At 48.6% G+C, this 15,584-nt stretch overlaps 5 protein-coding genes across 6 annotated transcripts; 3 read left to right on the top strand and 2 right to left on the bottom strand.

Annotated features, from left to right (window-relative positions):
- The first annotated feature begins 978 nt into the window (after nt 1-978).
- On the top strand, nt 979-3,294 carry BDCG_05739 (solute carrier family 29 (equilibrative nucleoside transporter), member 4). Its single transcript, XM_045421433.1, has 2 exons — nt 979-1,319; nt 1,457-3,294. Exons 1-2 carry the CDS (start codon nt 1,105-1,107, stop codon nt 2,679-2,681), a joined length of 1,440 nt encoding a protein of 479 aa, XP_045277319.1. The 5' UTR covers nt 979-1,104; the 3' UTR covers nt 2,682-3,294.
- On the bottom strand, nt 2,924-7,182 carry BDCG_05738 (ABC transporter ATP-binding protein). The gene is made up of 3 exons (XM_045421432.1): nt 5,152-7,182; nt 4,443-5,078; nt 2,924-4,369 (listed from the first exon to the last, which is right to left on the bottom strand). Exons 1-3 carry the CDS (start codon nt 6,391-6,393, stop codon nt 3,755-3,757), a joined length of 2,493 nt encoding a protein of 830 aa, XP_045277318.1. The 5' UTR covers nt 6,394-7,182; the 3' UTR covers nt 2,924-3,754.
- On the top strand, nt 6,662-9,239 carry BDCG_05737. Of its 2 annotated transcripts, XM_045421431.1 has the most exons (3): nt 6,662-7,967; nt 8,065-8,763; nt 8,841-9,239. In XM_045421431.1, the coding sequence occupies exons 1-2, from the start codon at nt 6,976-6,978 to the stop codon at nt 8,600-8,602; spliced, it is 1,530 nt and encodes a 509-aa protein (XP_045281376.1). In that variant the 5' UTR covers nt 6,662-6,975; the 3' UTR covers nt 8,603-8,763; nt 8,841-9,239. The 2 variants fall into 2 exon arrangements, with proteins under 2 accessions (XP_045281376.1, XP_045277317.1); XM_045421430.1 differs by having other exon boundaries at nt 8,065-9,239.
- Nucleotides 8,653-12,062, bottom strand: BDCG_05736 (alpha-1,2-mannosyltransferase). The gene has a single exon (XM_045421429.1). The coding sequence runs from the start codon at nt 11,538-11,540 to the stop codon at nt 10,035-10,037; it is 1,506 nt and encodes a 501-aa protein (XP_045277316.1). The 5' UTR covers nt 11,541-12,062; the 3' UTR covers nt 8,653-10,034.
- Nucleotides 11,845-14,795, top strand: BDCG_05735 (acyltransferase). Its single transcript, XM_045421428.1, has one exon. The coding sequence runs from the start codon at nt 12,922-12,924 to the stop codon at nt 14,317-14,319; it is 1,398 nt and encodes a 465-aa protein (XP_045277315.1). The 5' UTR covers nt 11,845-12,921; the 3' UTR covers nt 14,320-14,795.
- Nucleotides 14,796-15,584: the final 789 nt, after the last annotated feature.

Raw genomic sequence — 15,584 nt, 5'->3', positions numbered from 1 at the left:
AGCCGCGCGTGCCTGATCGACCCTCAACTTGTTTTATCTTTTCCTCACCCTTTGCAGGTATGATTTTCAGCCTCAAAAACAAAAAGGCGGCTGGCTGATATACGGGCACCGTTTTCGTACGAGACCCATGATTACTGCCCGAGTTCATCCATCAACTGCGATCGGCATAATCTAAGGGAAGCTTGTGCATCCCGATGACACAACCTCTGAACTGTCATGTAAACTTGTGGATCATATCAGAGGATAAGTCGTAGCCAGAGATCCACGGAGTGGCTACGGTCCCATGCACAAGGGCTAGGGGCCGGCAATAGATTCATCCGCCCAGGGAAGCATTTGCGGCAGGCAAGCTAATGTGGAGGTTTTGTGAGGGGGACGGTTGCAAATGCAAATATAGATCCCTGCAAAGGATGGAGATGATGGTGAGGTAGTGCGTTAGGGAAGCTTGGAAAATGCCAAGGCAATGCATTATGCAGCACGGAGGCATGTGTCGGTATCGAGGAGGGGTGTGGTTTGGTTTGGTGTTGGCCACTGATGGAGCTGGATGACTTCTCGATTCTACTCAGAAGAGGGTCTTATAGGTAAAGTATATGTGCGAGATTCCGGGATACGAGCAGCAGGGGCTGCCGCATGACAGGCGCCCAAAGGTTATTTCTTGGTTGGCCTGCACGTTAGAGGGTTGTCTGCGAAGGTATCAATGTGATTTCTGAAAATGGTAAGGGCTCGTAGTGTAATGTCTTGTGCTCTGTATTGCTACTCCCTTCATCCAAGATATATAAATAGTAGGGATTCGGAGTCGTAGTGTAGGTAGAGTCAAGAGATGGATGTTTACATCGTATCGGGAAGTTGGAAAGTCGAATTAGGGTTGCTCCAGGAGATTGATAAGATAAATAAGCTCGATCAACCCAGGCACGTGATTCACCACTTCCAACTTGAGTCTGACACAGGATACAATATACATACCTATATATACATACCTATATATACATACCTATATATACAGATAGGTATATATATATGCACTGCGTGGCCATCTTCCAATGATGCTTTGATAACAACTGTCCCAACAACCACTTGACAACTGTTTGCACACCTCTCCGGCTAACAATGCTGGAAAACCGCCTGAGGAGCCTGCTTACCCGACGTCGACAGCAGTCGTACGAGCAATTGCGGGACGAAGCTGATGTAAATGAGATTGAAGATGGAAGCTCATATAGCGATAGTGGGAGAGGCCACCAGCTGGATGACTGTACGGCCTCGCCGTTCTCATGGCTTGAATACTCGATCCTGTTCTGGATGGGCGTGAATATGCTCTGGGCTTGGTATGTTTCATAAGTTGACCAGTTAAAGATGGAACTGTTTTGATAGCTCAATCTACTCCAATTTTTACCATGCGGGGCTATGTTGTTTGAGTGTATATGCATATATAAAGAGCTATAGCTAATATATGAACCCATAGGAACATGTTTCTGGCCGCGGCTCCATACTTCCAGCTCCGATTCACATCCAACAGCTGGGTGTTGACCAACTTCCAATCATGTATCCTTTCCGTCTCATGCGTCACAAACCTATCATCTGTCCTTGTCCTGGCTAAATTGCAGAAAAATGCATCTTATCCCCGCCGCATCATTTGGTCCCTCACCCTTAACATAGCTGTTTTCACCCTGTTAGCCCTCTCTGCCGTTCTATTTCGTGACGTCTCCATCCCTGTCTACTTCACCTTCCTGCTTTTCATGGTGTTTGGCGCCAGTCTTGCAACCGGATTTAATCAGAATGGGATGTTCGCTTTTGCCTCCGGATTTGGGCGGGCCGAATATACACAGGCTCTCATGGCAGGGCAGGGCGTAGCAGGTGTTTTGCCATGTATTGTCCAGATCGTTTCCGTCCTCGCCGTCCCAGAGCAAAGTGAGACCGTGAGCGATCAGGTGGTTCAATACAAATCATCCAAATCCGCATTCGCCTTCTTCATCACCGCGACTCTAGTATCTGCCCTTGCATTGTGTGCCTTTCTCTACCTTATCAACCGCCAAAGGAAATCAACCCCCCTCTTGAAGAACCCAATCGCCGCTAGGCCTGACGACGAAGAAGAACTCGAACCCACCACCGTCAACAGTCAACCCAAAAATCCAGTACCGCTTTGGCTCCTCTTCCAAAAACTCCGTTGGATGGCGCTGGCCGTCTTCCTCTGCTTTGCCGTCACAATGGCCTACCCAATTTTCACCAACCAAATCCAAAGCGTTAGAAACACGAACCCCACCACGACGACAGGAGGTCAACAAATCCCCCGACTCTTCCAACCCCCCATCTTCATCCCACTGGCCCTCCTATTCTGGAACTCCGGCGACCTTGTCGGCCGCCTCATAGTCCTCATACCCCAAATAAGTCTAACACACCGGCCCTTCTTACTATTCCTCTTCTCCATAGCCCGCTTCTCCTTCATCCCCATCTACATGCTCTGCAATATAAACGGGCGCGGCGCCTGGATAAACAGCGATGTCTTTTACCTAGTCGTCGCGCAGTTTCTCTTCGGCGTGTCGAATGGGTATCTTGCTGGAGCGTGTATGATGGGTGCGGCTGAGTGGGTGGCTGTCGAGGAGCGGGAGGCTGCGGGCGGATTTATGGGCTTTATGCTCGTTGCTGGGTTGACGTTGGGGAGTTTGCTGAGTTTTTTGGTTGCTAATTAGTTTTCGTTTTCTAATCTGCTAGCCTGTTTTGATCTTCATTAAGCTCCTGGTTTAAACTATGTACCTTATTATGACTATTACGACTGGACCTGGGCCGCTTCTCACGTTATTTCTTTATCGTTAGAATCCCTCAGATTCTCCCTCTCACATATTTTATTTCACCGTACCCCTGTTTATATCATGGTCGTCACTGTGGGCGTCGATGCTGCTATTATAGATGAGCAAGACAAGGCTGCTTGCGTTTCGTGTCCGAATATGGCCTTATCGGACTGAAGGTAGCCACTGATCTTGAAGAATTACTAGATAGTTAAATTTGCATATAGACTCTATCGATGAACAACTAGCCTAGAAAATGAATAAATCTATATATGCTAATTCATACAACATCGCTCTCTCTCTCACAAACACACATAAAAGTTCAAGTCGAGAGAAGATCATAGTAAGTTGCTTGGGGGAGGTTAGGGAAACGGTATGGATGTCATGTTTTTTGTGCTTGATAGATAGACTGATTGATGTGTTGATCTGATCGGCTAAAGTGGTGAAGACGAGAGGAGAATTGGGTTGGGAGGAGTGGGGAGTAGAAATGGAGAATGTAAGGGTTCAGGGTTGGCGTGTATATACAAACTAGAAATGACAACGGTCCGTTATGGGATCGTGGGAAGGTAGCAAGCAAAGTCGGGTGACGCCGACTGACATATATATTGGGAGGGAAAGGGGAGATGTATGCAAAAGTTTGACGGGAAGAGGGGGTCCAGACAAGCACGCCATCTCCATGAGATTTCGGAGAGCAAGAAAAGTAAGACAACAAAGGAATCCATCAAATGGATTAAAGGGGTACTGTACAGCGAGTAATAACTGAGCTGAAAACTTGAAAGATAATCGATTGTAGCCACCCAGAAAAAGGAAAGGAAAAGTAACTGGACTCATGAATACGGCGCCTCGGAAAGGGGAATGGAAAATATGATCACAGCAAGAAGAGGGACGAGGGGAAAGCAACGGGGAAAGTCGGTGAAAGGTGGGGAGGCAAAAGAGACAGACAAGCAATCCATATCTTAACTTGCTAGTCGTCAGTTTCATTTTGATCGTTGCCGCTCGGCTTCTTCCACGCCAGCAGTAACAGTAGCCTCCCCACCAGCCCGTTCAGAAGAAGCCTCCTTATCTTCTTTCTGCACTTTTCCCTCATCACCCGTCTCCTCCTCTGCTTCTGCATCATCATCCTCTGCATAATCCTCGTCCCCTTCCTGCAACATTTGCTGCAATTCCTCCTTCTCAGACGGCGGGCCCCGTCCCGCAGAACTGTCATGCGGCAATGGTCCAACACCACCTTCTCCACCGCTTAGCTGCCACTCCATAAGTTTCGTAAATGCGCCATCCGGCCGCGAGCTTAACTCTTTATAAGTACCCTGCTCCGCGACACGGCCATCTGAACTGAGCACAACAATAGTATCAGAGCGTTTAATAGTTGAGAGGCGGTGAGCGATGCTGATGGTTGTGAGGTTGCCGCGAAGGAGTGCTGCGAGGGCGCTGTTGACAAGGGTTTCGGATTCAGCGTCCAAAGCAGATGTGGCTTCGTCGAGGATGAGGATGTCGGGGTTCTTGATAAGGGCGCGGGCGATGGCAATCCGTTGCTTTTGGCCACCAGATAGCTGGGCCCCGCGGGCGCCGACGTGGGTGTCGAGGCCGTCAGGCTAGATGGAAGAGAGATGTGAGTTAGCCCCCTGATTAAATGAGGAGGAAAGGACGAAGAAAAAGGAGGCTTACGAAGTCACTTATGAATTGGCAGTTGGCTTTGCGTGCTGCTGCGATGATTTCCGCCCTTGTCGCGTGGGGTTTTCCGTAGGAGATGTTATCAGCGATCGTTCCAGAGAAAAGTACTGGCTCCTGAGAAACGACACCGATTTTCCTTCGTAATGATTTGGCATTCATCGTAGAAATATCCTTGCCATCTATCAGGATTTGGCCGTTTGTAGGGTTATAGAACCGGAGTAACATGGAAGCAATGGTTGATTTGCCACCCCCTGAAGGGCCAACGATCGCAACGTTGCTTCCCTGAGGGATTTCAAAGTCAAGGTCTTTAAATATGGTCACGGCAGGTCGGGTAGGGTAGCTGAAATCTAGATTCTTAAAGCGGATTGGTCCTCGTGCAGAAATGACATGGTCTCCTTTGGTGGGGGAGACTGTGGGATTGCGGTCTTGGAGTTCAAACAGCCGGCTGGCAGCGCCAACTCCCTTCATTAGTTCCGAATAGAAACTGGAGAGGCCGAACATGCTTGAGCCAGCGTAGGCAGTATACATGAGGAATGAAGTCAAGTCACCAATTGATATAGCACCGGATTGGACCATCCCGCCACCAACATAAAGCAAACTCAAGATCGTCATGTTGCCCATCAAACCAGTCTATAAACACACAACGCCTGTCAGTCCATATCAGGGTGCTAATAAAAGAAGTATGAGGAAATGAAATGCTCACTGAACTAAAGAATGTCGCGCTAACAAACGACTCTTTCTTTCCAAGCTCAAAAATCCTTCTGACTTGTTTGTTATATCGATTAACTTCCAAAATCTCCCCTGCGAAAGCCTGGCTTGTCTTCACATTCCCTAACCGCTCCTCTGCAATTTTTGTCAGGCTGCCCAGGTTTTTCTGAATCTTGCGGCTGAGATTTCTTATCGCTCTTCCGTAAAAAAACGCCCCAAGCGCTACCGGCGGCAGCAGGACTAAGAGAACACTCGACAGTTTAAGACTGACAAATGCCATCAGACCAAAACCTGCAGCGCCACTGACAAAAGCTCTCAGCCCATCTGAAAGATTCTGCGTAATACTCTTGCCAACGATTATCGTATCAGAGCTTAACCGGGAAATTAAGTCACCAACGCGATTCGCATCAAAAAACTCAGCGTCCTGGATGAAAGTCCGCCGGAAGAGCTTCGACCGCAGCCTCGCAACAATGCGTTCGCCCACAATCCGTAGAATAATAATCCGGCCATAGTTTGCCGCTGCGCCCACGGTAAGAATACCGCCCAGAACACCGTAAAAGACTGGGAGAGTGAGACCGAACAATTCATTGCCGCCTTCCGGGGTGCCATGTGTTGCGATATCAAGGATCTTGCCAATGGAAAACGGGATAGACATTGTGATGGATGACGAGATGAGTAGGCAGAGGAATGCTACGGACAGGATTTTGGCCTCTGGGCGAGCAATCTTCAACAAGCGCCATACCTCGCCAAAGCCTGCCTTTTTCCCGCCTGAATCCTTTGCTAGCCTGGCGCTGAGGTTTATTTTCGCCGCCTGTGATGCCTTTTCCGTGAGCTCAAAGCCCCGATGCATTTCTTCCAAGGCGGCCTTTTCCTTTTCCTCCAGCTCCATTCTTGCGTTCCGCGGGTTGTTCGGTGGCTCATGCTTGGTTACATTCTGTCGTACGTTTGTCGCGGAGAGGAATCGGACCTTCTGGAGGCAGCCCGGCCTCGCAATGGATGAAGGCGCGGCATGGTTAGTAGCTGCAAATGGCTTTCGATTCTCAGGCTGCTGGAGGATACTCGGACGTAGGGATGGGTTTGAGATGATCGAAAAATGCCGCCTTAAGTCATTGTTTGCATCAAGCGACGCTTTCTGAGCGTAGGCGGAGACTTGAGCTGAAGAGATTAATCCAGAATGAGCAATGCGCTGTGATGTTGCTCGTGGAATAGCGGCCGCAAGCAGCCCTGAGCTGCGCATTTCGAGAGGTCGTCAATGCCTCCCCTCGTGGGCTCCCTTGCTCAACGCCGCTCAACCCACGAACGACTCGGACCTATCGCGAGATGGAAACAGAAGGCAGTCCCATATTAAGCAGAAGCAAGGCAACCAGGAGTGATGCCCAGGCCCGAGTGTGTATATAAGGTGTTGTTGATATGGGATGGTTTTGTTCTGCTGTGGTCGGCGCCAAACAAGGAAAAGGTTGTCGTCGGTTGAGTTGCGGCTCTCGGAGAACAGAGTGGAATCACGGGGAAAATTGAAAGTCCAGATAAACAAATAAATACATACAACGCCACTCCGCTCCGATGGCATGTATATCTAACTCATAACAATAGAAACATCCCTTGCTCTCAATAGCTATAATTTCCCAAACAAAATATAGTAAGTTTTTAATTGAAGGCATGGTTTTACAGCAGACAATTTGATATACACCCTCTTCGTCCGCCAGTCGTCCCCGCAAACCGCAAATCAACCGCAAACCAAGCACTGGTTACCCCTCTATTTTCCTAAAGTGCGCCCCTGTTTATCCACCATTTTGTGCCCGCCTGGCTTCTGCTAGCCAATATGGTTCTCGACTATAGCAAATGGGATGCCCTCGAGCTCTCTGATGACTCCGATATCGAGGTGCATCCCAACGTCGACAAACGGTCTTTCATTCGCGCGAAACAGAATCAGATCCACCAACAGCGCATTCAGCGCCACCAGGAAATCGAAAGCCTGAAATACTCCCGTATTATAAACGATGGACTGTTAAAACGCATTGATGCTCTGATAACCTCACTCAAGAGCCATGAAGACAGCTCCAGGAACCCAGATGAGCTTATTTTCCAGGCCCTAATCGAGTCTGCTGGCGACCCTAACGAAGATACTCCCCCGCCAGCTCCTGAAGGTGTATTTACGCAGGAAAAGGAACAGCCCAAGTACTCGCAGATGATGGGGTCATTGGTGGACCAGGTCAAGAAAGAGCTGGATGAATCCAAAACGGAAAATCGGTTCCAGGACTACATAAAAGGTGTGGAGGGGCATAAGAATAAAGTCTTGGACCTACAACAGCAGTTATTGGAGAAGCTCGCTGAGTTGGAGAAAGAGGAGTCCAGAAAAATTACCAGCGAAAGCATACGTACCGGCTTTGACAGCAGCTTTGTTAACAAGTCGAAACCCAAAGCTACGGAATCTGAGGAGAAGAAAACGGGAGCTACTACTTCGGTTGAGCTGCTGAATCCAGGTGCAGCCAAGAGCACAAATGAGGCAGACGTAGTCTCCTCTGGAGCTGAAGCTGATGTTGAAGACGAGGGAGATGAAGATAACATTAAGGTCACCCCGCTGGCTAAGCGATTTGCCAAATTCAAAATCGGCGACTACAGCGGTTGTCTGCAATTCATCGCTGATCACCCGGAGATTCTGACGGAGCGCAAGACGGATGAACTACTTATGGAAGGCTTCGACGCCCAGCTATCCGGGAATGAAGAGTATGCCCGCCAATGTGTGCATCAAGGCTTACTGCTTCAATACTGTCGCTCTCTTGGCCGTGACGGCGTAGGCCTCTTCTTCAAGCGGTATGTTTGAAAGCCCCGCACTTTACTTCCCATTTATATTTCAAATGTAGCGAATATGAATACATAAGCTAACCGCCCTTCCGCCAAAAAACAACAGCATAACCACAAAGGACCACAAAGCCTCCGTCCTCTTCTACAACGACGTAAACGAAACATACGGCAAGATGAAAACGCGCGCCGCAGAGCTCGCCAAGAACGCCACCGGCGGCCCTACAGAGGTTGAACAAATCCAGCTCCACGCCGTCGATCCGAATACGAAACTCAACATCAAAATCCCCTCGCCCGAAGACACGGATGCCGACTCGGTTGCGGCGATGGAGATCTTCAAAACCTTCCCGCCCGGCCTGCAGCGGGCGCTTCAATCCGAGAGCCTGGATGAAGTTAATAAGGTTCTTGGGAAAATGAGTGTGGAGGAGGCAGAGGAGATTGTGGAAAAGTTGGGGAATAGTGGGATTTTGACGATGGAGGAAGGGATTGTGGATGCGACGACGGAGGAGGGGAGGAAGTGGTTGAATGAGATGGAAGGGCAGAAGGGGAAGGGAGAGGAGGAGGAGAAGGGAGAGGAAGGGAAGGAGGGAGAGGAGGGAGAGAAGGGAGAGGAAGAGAAGAAAGAAGCTGTTGGGGATCCTGAGTGAATAGGAAGATTGTTTCGGTGTACATTTGAGGGGGCGTGGGTTTTTTTTACTTTTTTTTTTTTTTTTTTTTTTGCGGATGAACCATGGAGTGCCAGGGAGTGATAATTACTAATCTACTGTGAGAAGTTCGTTCTATCTACTGTCTATGAAAAAAAGCCAAGGTGAGGGGGAGGGAGTTATCTGATTTTTGGCATTCTTTTACATACCGAACAGCTAACTAACTCATGAACTCATTCAGAATGCATGCAGCTGACAACTAACTTGAAGCAAAGCACAAAGGTCTCACTCACTCTACCAAGAAGGAACAATAATGAAAGTGAAAAAAATCAATGAGGTTAAATAGTGTTACATCCCACACCAGGAGTCATTTACAATTTTTCGAAGCCCTGTTCTTTTGTTTCTCCTTCCCATTTGATAACCATGATCACATCTTACTCTTAATGCCCCTGACAATGTAATGTATGTACATGTACAGTACATTAACTATGACCACACCTTTCACTGTTGTATGCTGTATAAAACAAGTGCCATAAAACTTGAAAATGAAACAACAAATATTGGGCGAAAAAAATAGTAGAGGAGCTTGGATACTATAGTATAGTGTCAGCCAAGATTTACTTTGTCATGGATGACTTCTGGTTTCATTTTCATACTAGGCTTCCCCCCCCCCCCCAACCCCCTTTTTTTTAAAAAAAAGAGCAAACAAGTAGAAAACACAGATATTATAATGATACATTATTCTCTAGGGAGATAAAAATCGGGGGAAAGGGAAAAGGGAGACACGGAGAGCAAGACAGAAAGAAAGCAAGAGAGAGAGCTAGGTAGATGTTAACCAGAAAAGTAAAACAATAGAAGCTAACGTCCCATACCAAAATCTAAACGCCAGAAGGGTGATGTGTATCGTTCGCATAGTTGTTAGGTACCTAGGTGTATGTAGTGCCTGGGTAGACACCCAATATATGCATATATGTATGAAGAAAGTAAGCAAAGAACGCTCTGGTTCTCGGATTTTTCCAAGCCATCCAGTAAAAACATTCGCATAATAATAAAATGTTGGCTTGTGCTGGGGCTTGGGCTTGGGTTTATGGAATCCGTCGTCGGCGAAGAATGCAGCTTTTGACTAGCAGAGGCTGGGCTGAGGGACCGGTGCCATTTTCGCTTGGGGTATGGAGGTGGGAATTCGCCTTTTCTTCAATTCTGGAGATGAGACTTGGGAACGCACTGTACCCCCTGTCGTCGACTTAAGAAGCAATGGCGGCAGCGTTTCGCCCCATCTGTCCAAATTTTCCACCTGTAAGAGAGCGTGTGGGGTAGGGTCATTGTAATTCGGCCCCGTTTGGCATATTTTGGCAGCGGCCAGACCGGAAACAGTCAATTTGAAGAATAGAATAAATAGTAAAAAATAAATATAAAAATAAAATAAAAAATAAAATTATTTATCCGCCATGTACTTCATAAACTCTTCAATTTTCGCGCACAGCTTAGGTTTATCATTCCACGGCGTAAACTTGCCTTCAAGTTCGCACGCCGTCTTCCGCAACTCGCCCCAGAGTCTGCGCTCGATATCAAAACCGACTTTCTCAACCATATCATGTGAGGGACCCCACATGCGCTGCGGGCTGCCGTCAGCATTCCACGCCAGGCCCCTTTCCCCAAATACGCTGATGGGGTCCAATTTGGGCAAGTTGGCATGGCAGGTTATGAAGGATTCTGGCGGGGCGCTCGGTTTCCCGCCCCAACCGTAGACTTCGCCGTCTGGGAGGCGTGAGTCCCAGATCGGATGGGTTTGGAGGATCACGCCGCCTTCCCACCCGCCGTCTGGTTTGCGATAGCCGAAGACGGCGGGGCCCGTGGATACGGCGTAAAAGGGTAGATTCAGGATCATGGCAGGGGCAATGAAGGTTTCCTTATCTCCCTCGCCTGGGTGGCCTTGGGAGAGTAACGGATAGTAATGTGACGGGCCGTAGAAGTTGTAGTAGGCTGAGAGAAGAAGCATTTGCGCATGGGATTTCTTGGAGACCAGCAGTTGGCCTGATTCTGTGGATGCGTGGCGGAATCCTGCTGGGATCTTTTGGGAAGAGACGTAAAAGAAGGAAGGGTGGTAAGTAACCTGCCAGAAGTCTGGCCAGGTAATCAAGCCCGTTGAAAGGAATGGCTCCGAATCGAATAGATTGATGGGGTCGTGCATGGGGAACGAATCGGCATCGAGGAATAGCACCTGCTCGAAGGACGAGAAGAGGAGGGAAAATATCTTGAACTGGTACTTCTTCAGGCCCTGTTCGAGGGGAGAGTAGTCCAGAATATCTGCCAAGATCACACATCTCGCATTGAGCGAGGGCAGCAGCACACCACAAACATATTCATCGTATTCACTTTTGTCGGCCACGAAGATTTCAGCGGGAAGCGTCGAACCTGTTTGCCGCAGCATGTGCAGCGAGGTGACCAGGACCGGCAGGTATTGGCCGCCCGCGGTTGAGACGATACCCCGTGTGCCGGAAGTGTAGTGTAATTTTGGAGCAGTCGGGCTCGAGAACAAGCTGGTAAATCGCGAGTGCGCCGTCTTTAATATCTCCCTATCTTCCGGCTCCACTATGATATGCTCCGGGAGCGTAACATTATCGACCTCGTCGGGCTTAAAGCCAATCGCTTCAGGATGGTCTTCTATCCGCTTCGGTGACTTGCAGCGTGGTTCAGCGGCTCTGAGGATCTCATGGAAGCCCTGCCAAAACTTGCCGTGGTCCGTAGTGGTCGGGGTCGGGGCGCCTGATACCGGGCGATTACGATCGTTTGGAGGCCGAGAGGAGGAGGACGAAGAAGAAGAAGAAGAAGAAGAAGAAGAAGAAGAAGAGGAAGTTCTGCGGAGGGTGAAGTACAAGAAGAGAACGATGAGAATGAGCGGAATGCCACGTCGATAGCGGAGGCCTTGAGCCATTATCATTGTTGATTGCGTTGGAGAGAGAGAACAAGCAAGCGGCTCCTCCGTCTGTCGGAGGGAGGACAGTCGGAGGAAGAGGGAGAGAGAGGGAGAGGAAAAAAGGGGGATTTGGACTTAGAACAGCCCAAAAAGCGGCGAATGCGACCAGCCAGCGATGACACAACCCACCGGCATCTTTGAAGAACAAGAATGATAATAAATAATAATAATGATTATTACAGAGGGACTGCATATATCTACGGAGTACGGAGTTATCCACATGTACGCACAGTACCGACAACTCTCGAGAAGCCCACAGTATTATTAGCAACAATCTTCGCTGCAAGGTCTCCGCATCTTCCCACCAAGACCAAGCTAACTAAATACCTTACTAGCCACACCTCCTGAGAAACTTTCTTTCAACATTATTTCTTCCATTCCGGCGGATACGATACAACAGTGAGCTTCATCAGTGAGCTCCGTTCGGCCAGACCACTTGTCCATGGATCAAGTGCTGGCTGGAGATGTGCCCTTGGCTTATCCCCGCGCTGAACGCCAAAAGGAAGAAATGAATAAATAACTACGCCGCTAGTATTCCTAGTATTATTTATTAGCAGGGATGGGAATGATGGCGCCCAACTGCCCAGACAGACAGACAGCAATAATAATAATCCCGTTCGTTCGCCGTTCGGTTGATCCTGACTCCTGAGCGTGCGCTTGTCACTGCCTGTGGGGCTTCCGCGCGCACCGTTCATGAAAATTAAAGAAGAAGTTGTCGTTGTCTGGATACTAGTTACTACCTAACTTACTACTACTACTACTGCTGACTGGTAGGTAGTCGGAGTGCCCCAGCGGCACCGGGAGGGGGGGTTGACTGGGGGGGACTTCTTCATTTCCAACCTTATTATGTTCAAAGGGTGATTGATATACGGAGTTATGGCACGATGGCTGAGTGTCAACGGCTGGTGCCCCTTATCCAAAGCCAACCCAACCTTGAAATACAAATTATAACTCCAGGCTCTCTCGCCTCTTTGCGCCAACCAGAGCTAAAATCTCCAACAGCGGGTTCACTTTTAGGGCCAGTGATCCTACAGGAAATCCTCGTTTGAGCTCTAGGGATTCTCGTTTTGAGGGAGGCAACTTTCATTCCTCTCTCTATCTTCTTTCTGTCATTCTGTCATCCTGTCATTCTTTTTCTCTTTCTCTCTTTCTACGCTTTCTGAGGGCCTCACAGCCTTCATCTTGCAATTATTTTTATATTCTACTTTATTTCCCAATGATTTCTTATTCATATATTTCTTCGTCTCATTCTTTGGAAGAAGCGCTGTCTGGCTTCTTATCCACAATTTAATTTACACTCGCTCGCTCACTGTTGTCCTCCTAACCCTTCAACGACCAGAGAGATATGGTAGTCCTCCAACCACCCCGCCAAAGGGGGTTCACCTCCGGCGCTTTCTCTCTCCTTCCAACCATCGTTCAGAACAGATTCGATCCCAGATCAAGGAAACAGTCGAGGCCGGTCGGAAAAACCGCATATTTAGATGGCATCCGTGGCCTGGCTGCGCTCGGCGTGGTGGTGCTGCATATGGTTTTAGGGTTCTTCCCGAACTCCTCATATGCCTACAATGGGTCGGAAGGCCGCGATTCGATCTTCCAATTGCCCTTCTTCAGACTCCTCTATACCGGACAGCCGACCATCTTTTTCTTCATATCAGGCTACGTGCTATCAATTAGCACAATCAGAAAATGCAGAAGCCAATCCTGGGCCCCCTTACAGCTGGACTTGAGCTCCAAGATCTTCCGCCGTTTGTTCCGATTATATATCCCCTCCATAATCGCCACGTTTGTCCCCATGTTTATGGTGAGTTTTAATCTTTTCCCCGCCGTCGCCAAGTTCGGCGATGACACCATGCCACACCGCACCTTCGACATGGCCCCCCAGGAATCGACTTTTCTCCGCCAGTTCTGGCTCTGGTGCAAGACCATCCCGCCCCTCTTCTGGCCCTTTGACTGGGAAAACTTTAGCCAAAACTCCCCCTACGCCTACCAACTATGGACTATCCCCGTCGAATTCCGCTGCTCAATGGTCCTTTTCCTCGTCCACGCAGCTCTCGCGCGATGCTCCGGCAAAACCCGTCTGACCTTCAACGGCATCCTCTCCCTCTACTTCCTCACCTTCGAGAAATGGGACGTCTTCCTCTTCCTCGCCGGTTCCTTCCTCGCCGAACTAGACATCATCAAAGAAGAGGCGGCAGAAGCCCCGCTCCCCAAGGTCGAAACCACAGACACAAAATTCAACTCTAAAATCGCCCGCTATACCCCGCCGCCCTGGTTCATGGTCAGCATCATGGTCCTGGCCCTCTGGGTCCTCAGCGTCCCCGCCGCCGATATCTGGAACGCATGGACGTTCGCCGTGCTCGAATGGACCTCTCCACGCACCTACACCGCCTTCTTCCGCTTCTGGGACTCCGTCGGTACCGTCATGCTCATTTGGGCCATTACGGGCCTCCCGTCCGTCCAGCGGTTCTTCACCAGGCCCATCTTTCTCTACCTCGGCAACATCTCCTTCTCGCTCTACCTGACACACACCATCGTGCTGAAATTCCTCCTGTACCCGCTCATGCCATGGCTGTATATGGTTTTTGGATACCAGACGCCGTTTCAGTACGGGTTGACATTTGCTATTGGAGGGACAGCGACGGTGGTGCTCTCGTTTTGGGTTGCGGAGGTGTTTCAGAGGCATGTGGAAGAGCCGTCTGCTGTGTTTACGAAGTGGCTGGATGTGAAATGTTCGTCGACGTGAGTGTTGGAAGCATGACTTTCCCTTTTCTTTTGTTCCTAACTCACTGCGTGAGCGCTTCTTGTGTCCATATCGATATGATGATATATTGAGATTTTGGATTATCTCTTTTTCTTTCGAGTATCTGTATGATTTCGCCCTTTCTTTCCTTTATGTTGCTTTGCGGTTCTTGCTTTGCCTTTGCTTGGAGAGGCGCATAACTCCATATTTAGAATTCATATATTTGTATATCTAGAGTTTTTTATATACCAACGCCGTGGACTTCCATCACATACCCACATCAATATATATGCATATGTCTATATGAATGTTTACATATATTTTGGCACATTTCACGTTCTAGTTTATATTTCCCACTCTGCACACAAATTCTACACCGTGGGCCATCATCCAGCAATTCACTTTTCCGCTCATCTCGCTATATACCCTCAAACCTACCAGAACCCAAATACTATTATGAGTATACCACAAAAAATCATCTAGATATCATGAGCTCTCCTTTTTAACCTATAGCCCGTACCCGTCCCATACGGCGGCCATATCATAATATGTCCTGTTGCCATTGCCAGATCGTAAAGTTGTACGTTAACCCGTGACTGTGTTTCTCATACGTTTCTCGATGTATGTATATGTACCCTCCGTATTCTGCTCAACGGTCATCCCCAGGCACCATGCGCCCATACCATGCCATGCCGTGTGACACATCTAATTCAACGAGCTGATTGGAATTGAAGTCGGGACAAAGGGGGGAGGGAAATAAATGTGTAGGATGAAAACCTGGCGGGTCCCCGAATACGCGACGCAGTAGTAGGTATGGGTCTGATGCCGTGAGACACAGAAACACAGAAACACACAGAAACACACAAGGATGATGTACTGTACTTGTACATTACATATATGGCCGCCCAACAGCGCCTGCTGAAACCTTTCAAAACTGCCTCTGAGTTTATCTGGATGGAAGAGAGTCTTCGGCGAGAACGAAAGCTGTGTCGGTTAAATTACTAGAATTCTTCTAACTACTATATTACCAATAACTAATCAATACTAACAAGCATCAAATGCTCGCTTACGCTCGCTTTGCTGCTTGCGCAGCCCCCTCTACCACTTCCACCCTCCCCCCCGACCACCCTCTACCCCCCATTACCACCCCTTACCACCCCTTCCACCTCTTCCATATATATTCTTGATATTCTTTTCTGAACTCATCAGTGAAGATGGAAATTATCATTGAGATATATAATACAAATTCATTAAGAAAAATTCTGAAG

Source organism: Blastomyces dermatitidis (assembly GCF_000003525.1).
Source record: "Blastomyces dermatitidis ER-3 genomic scaffold supercont1.6, whole genome shotgun sequence".
In the NCBI taxonomy this organism is placed as follows: domain Eukaryota; kingdom Fungi; phylum Ascomycota; class Eurotiomycetes; order Onygenales; family Ajellomycetaceae; genus Blastomyces; species Blastomyces dermatitidis.
The sequence above is the reverse complement of the archived record's forward strand: the minus strand, read 5'-3'. Positions and strand labels throughout refer to the sequence as shown.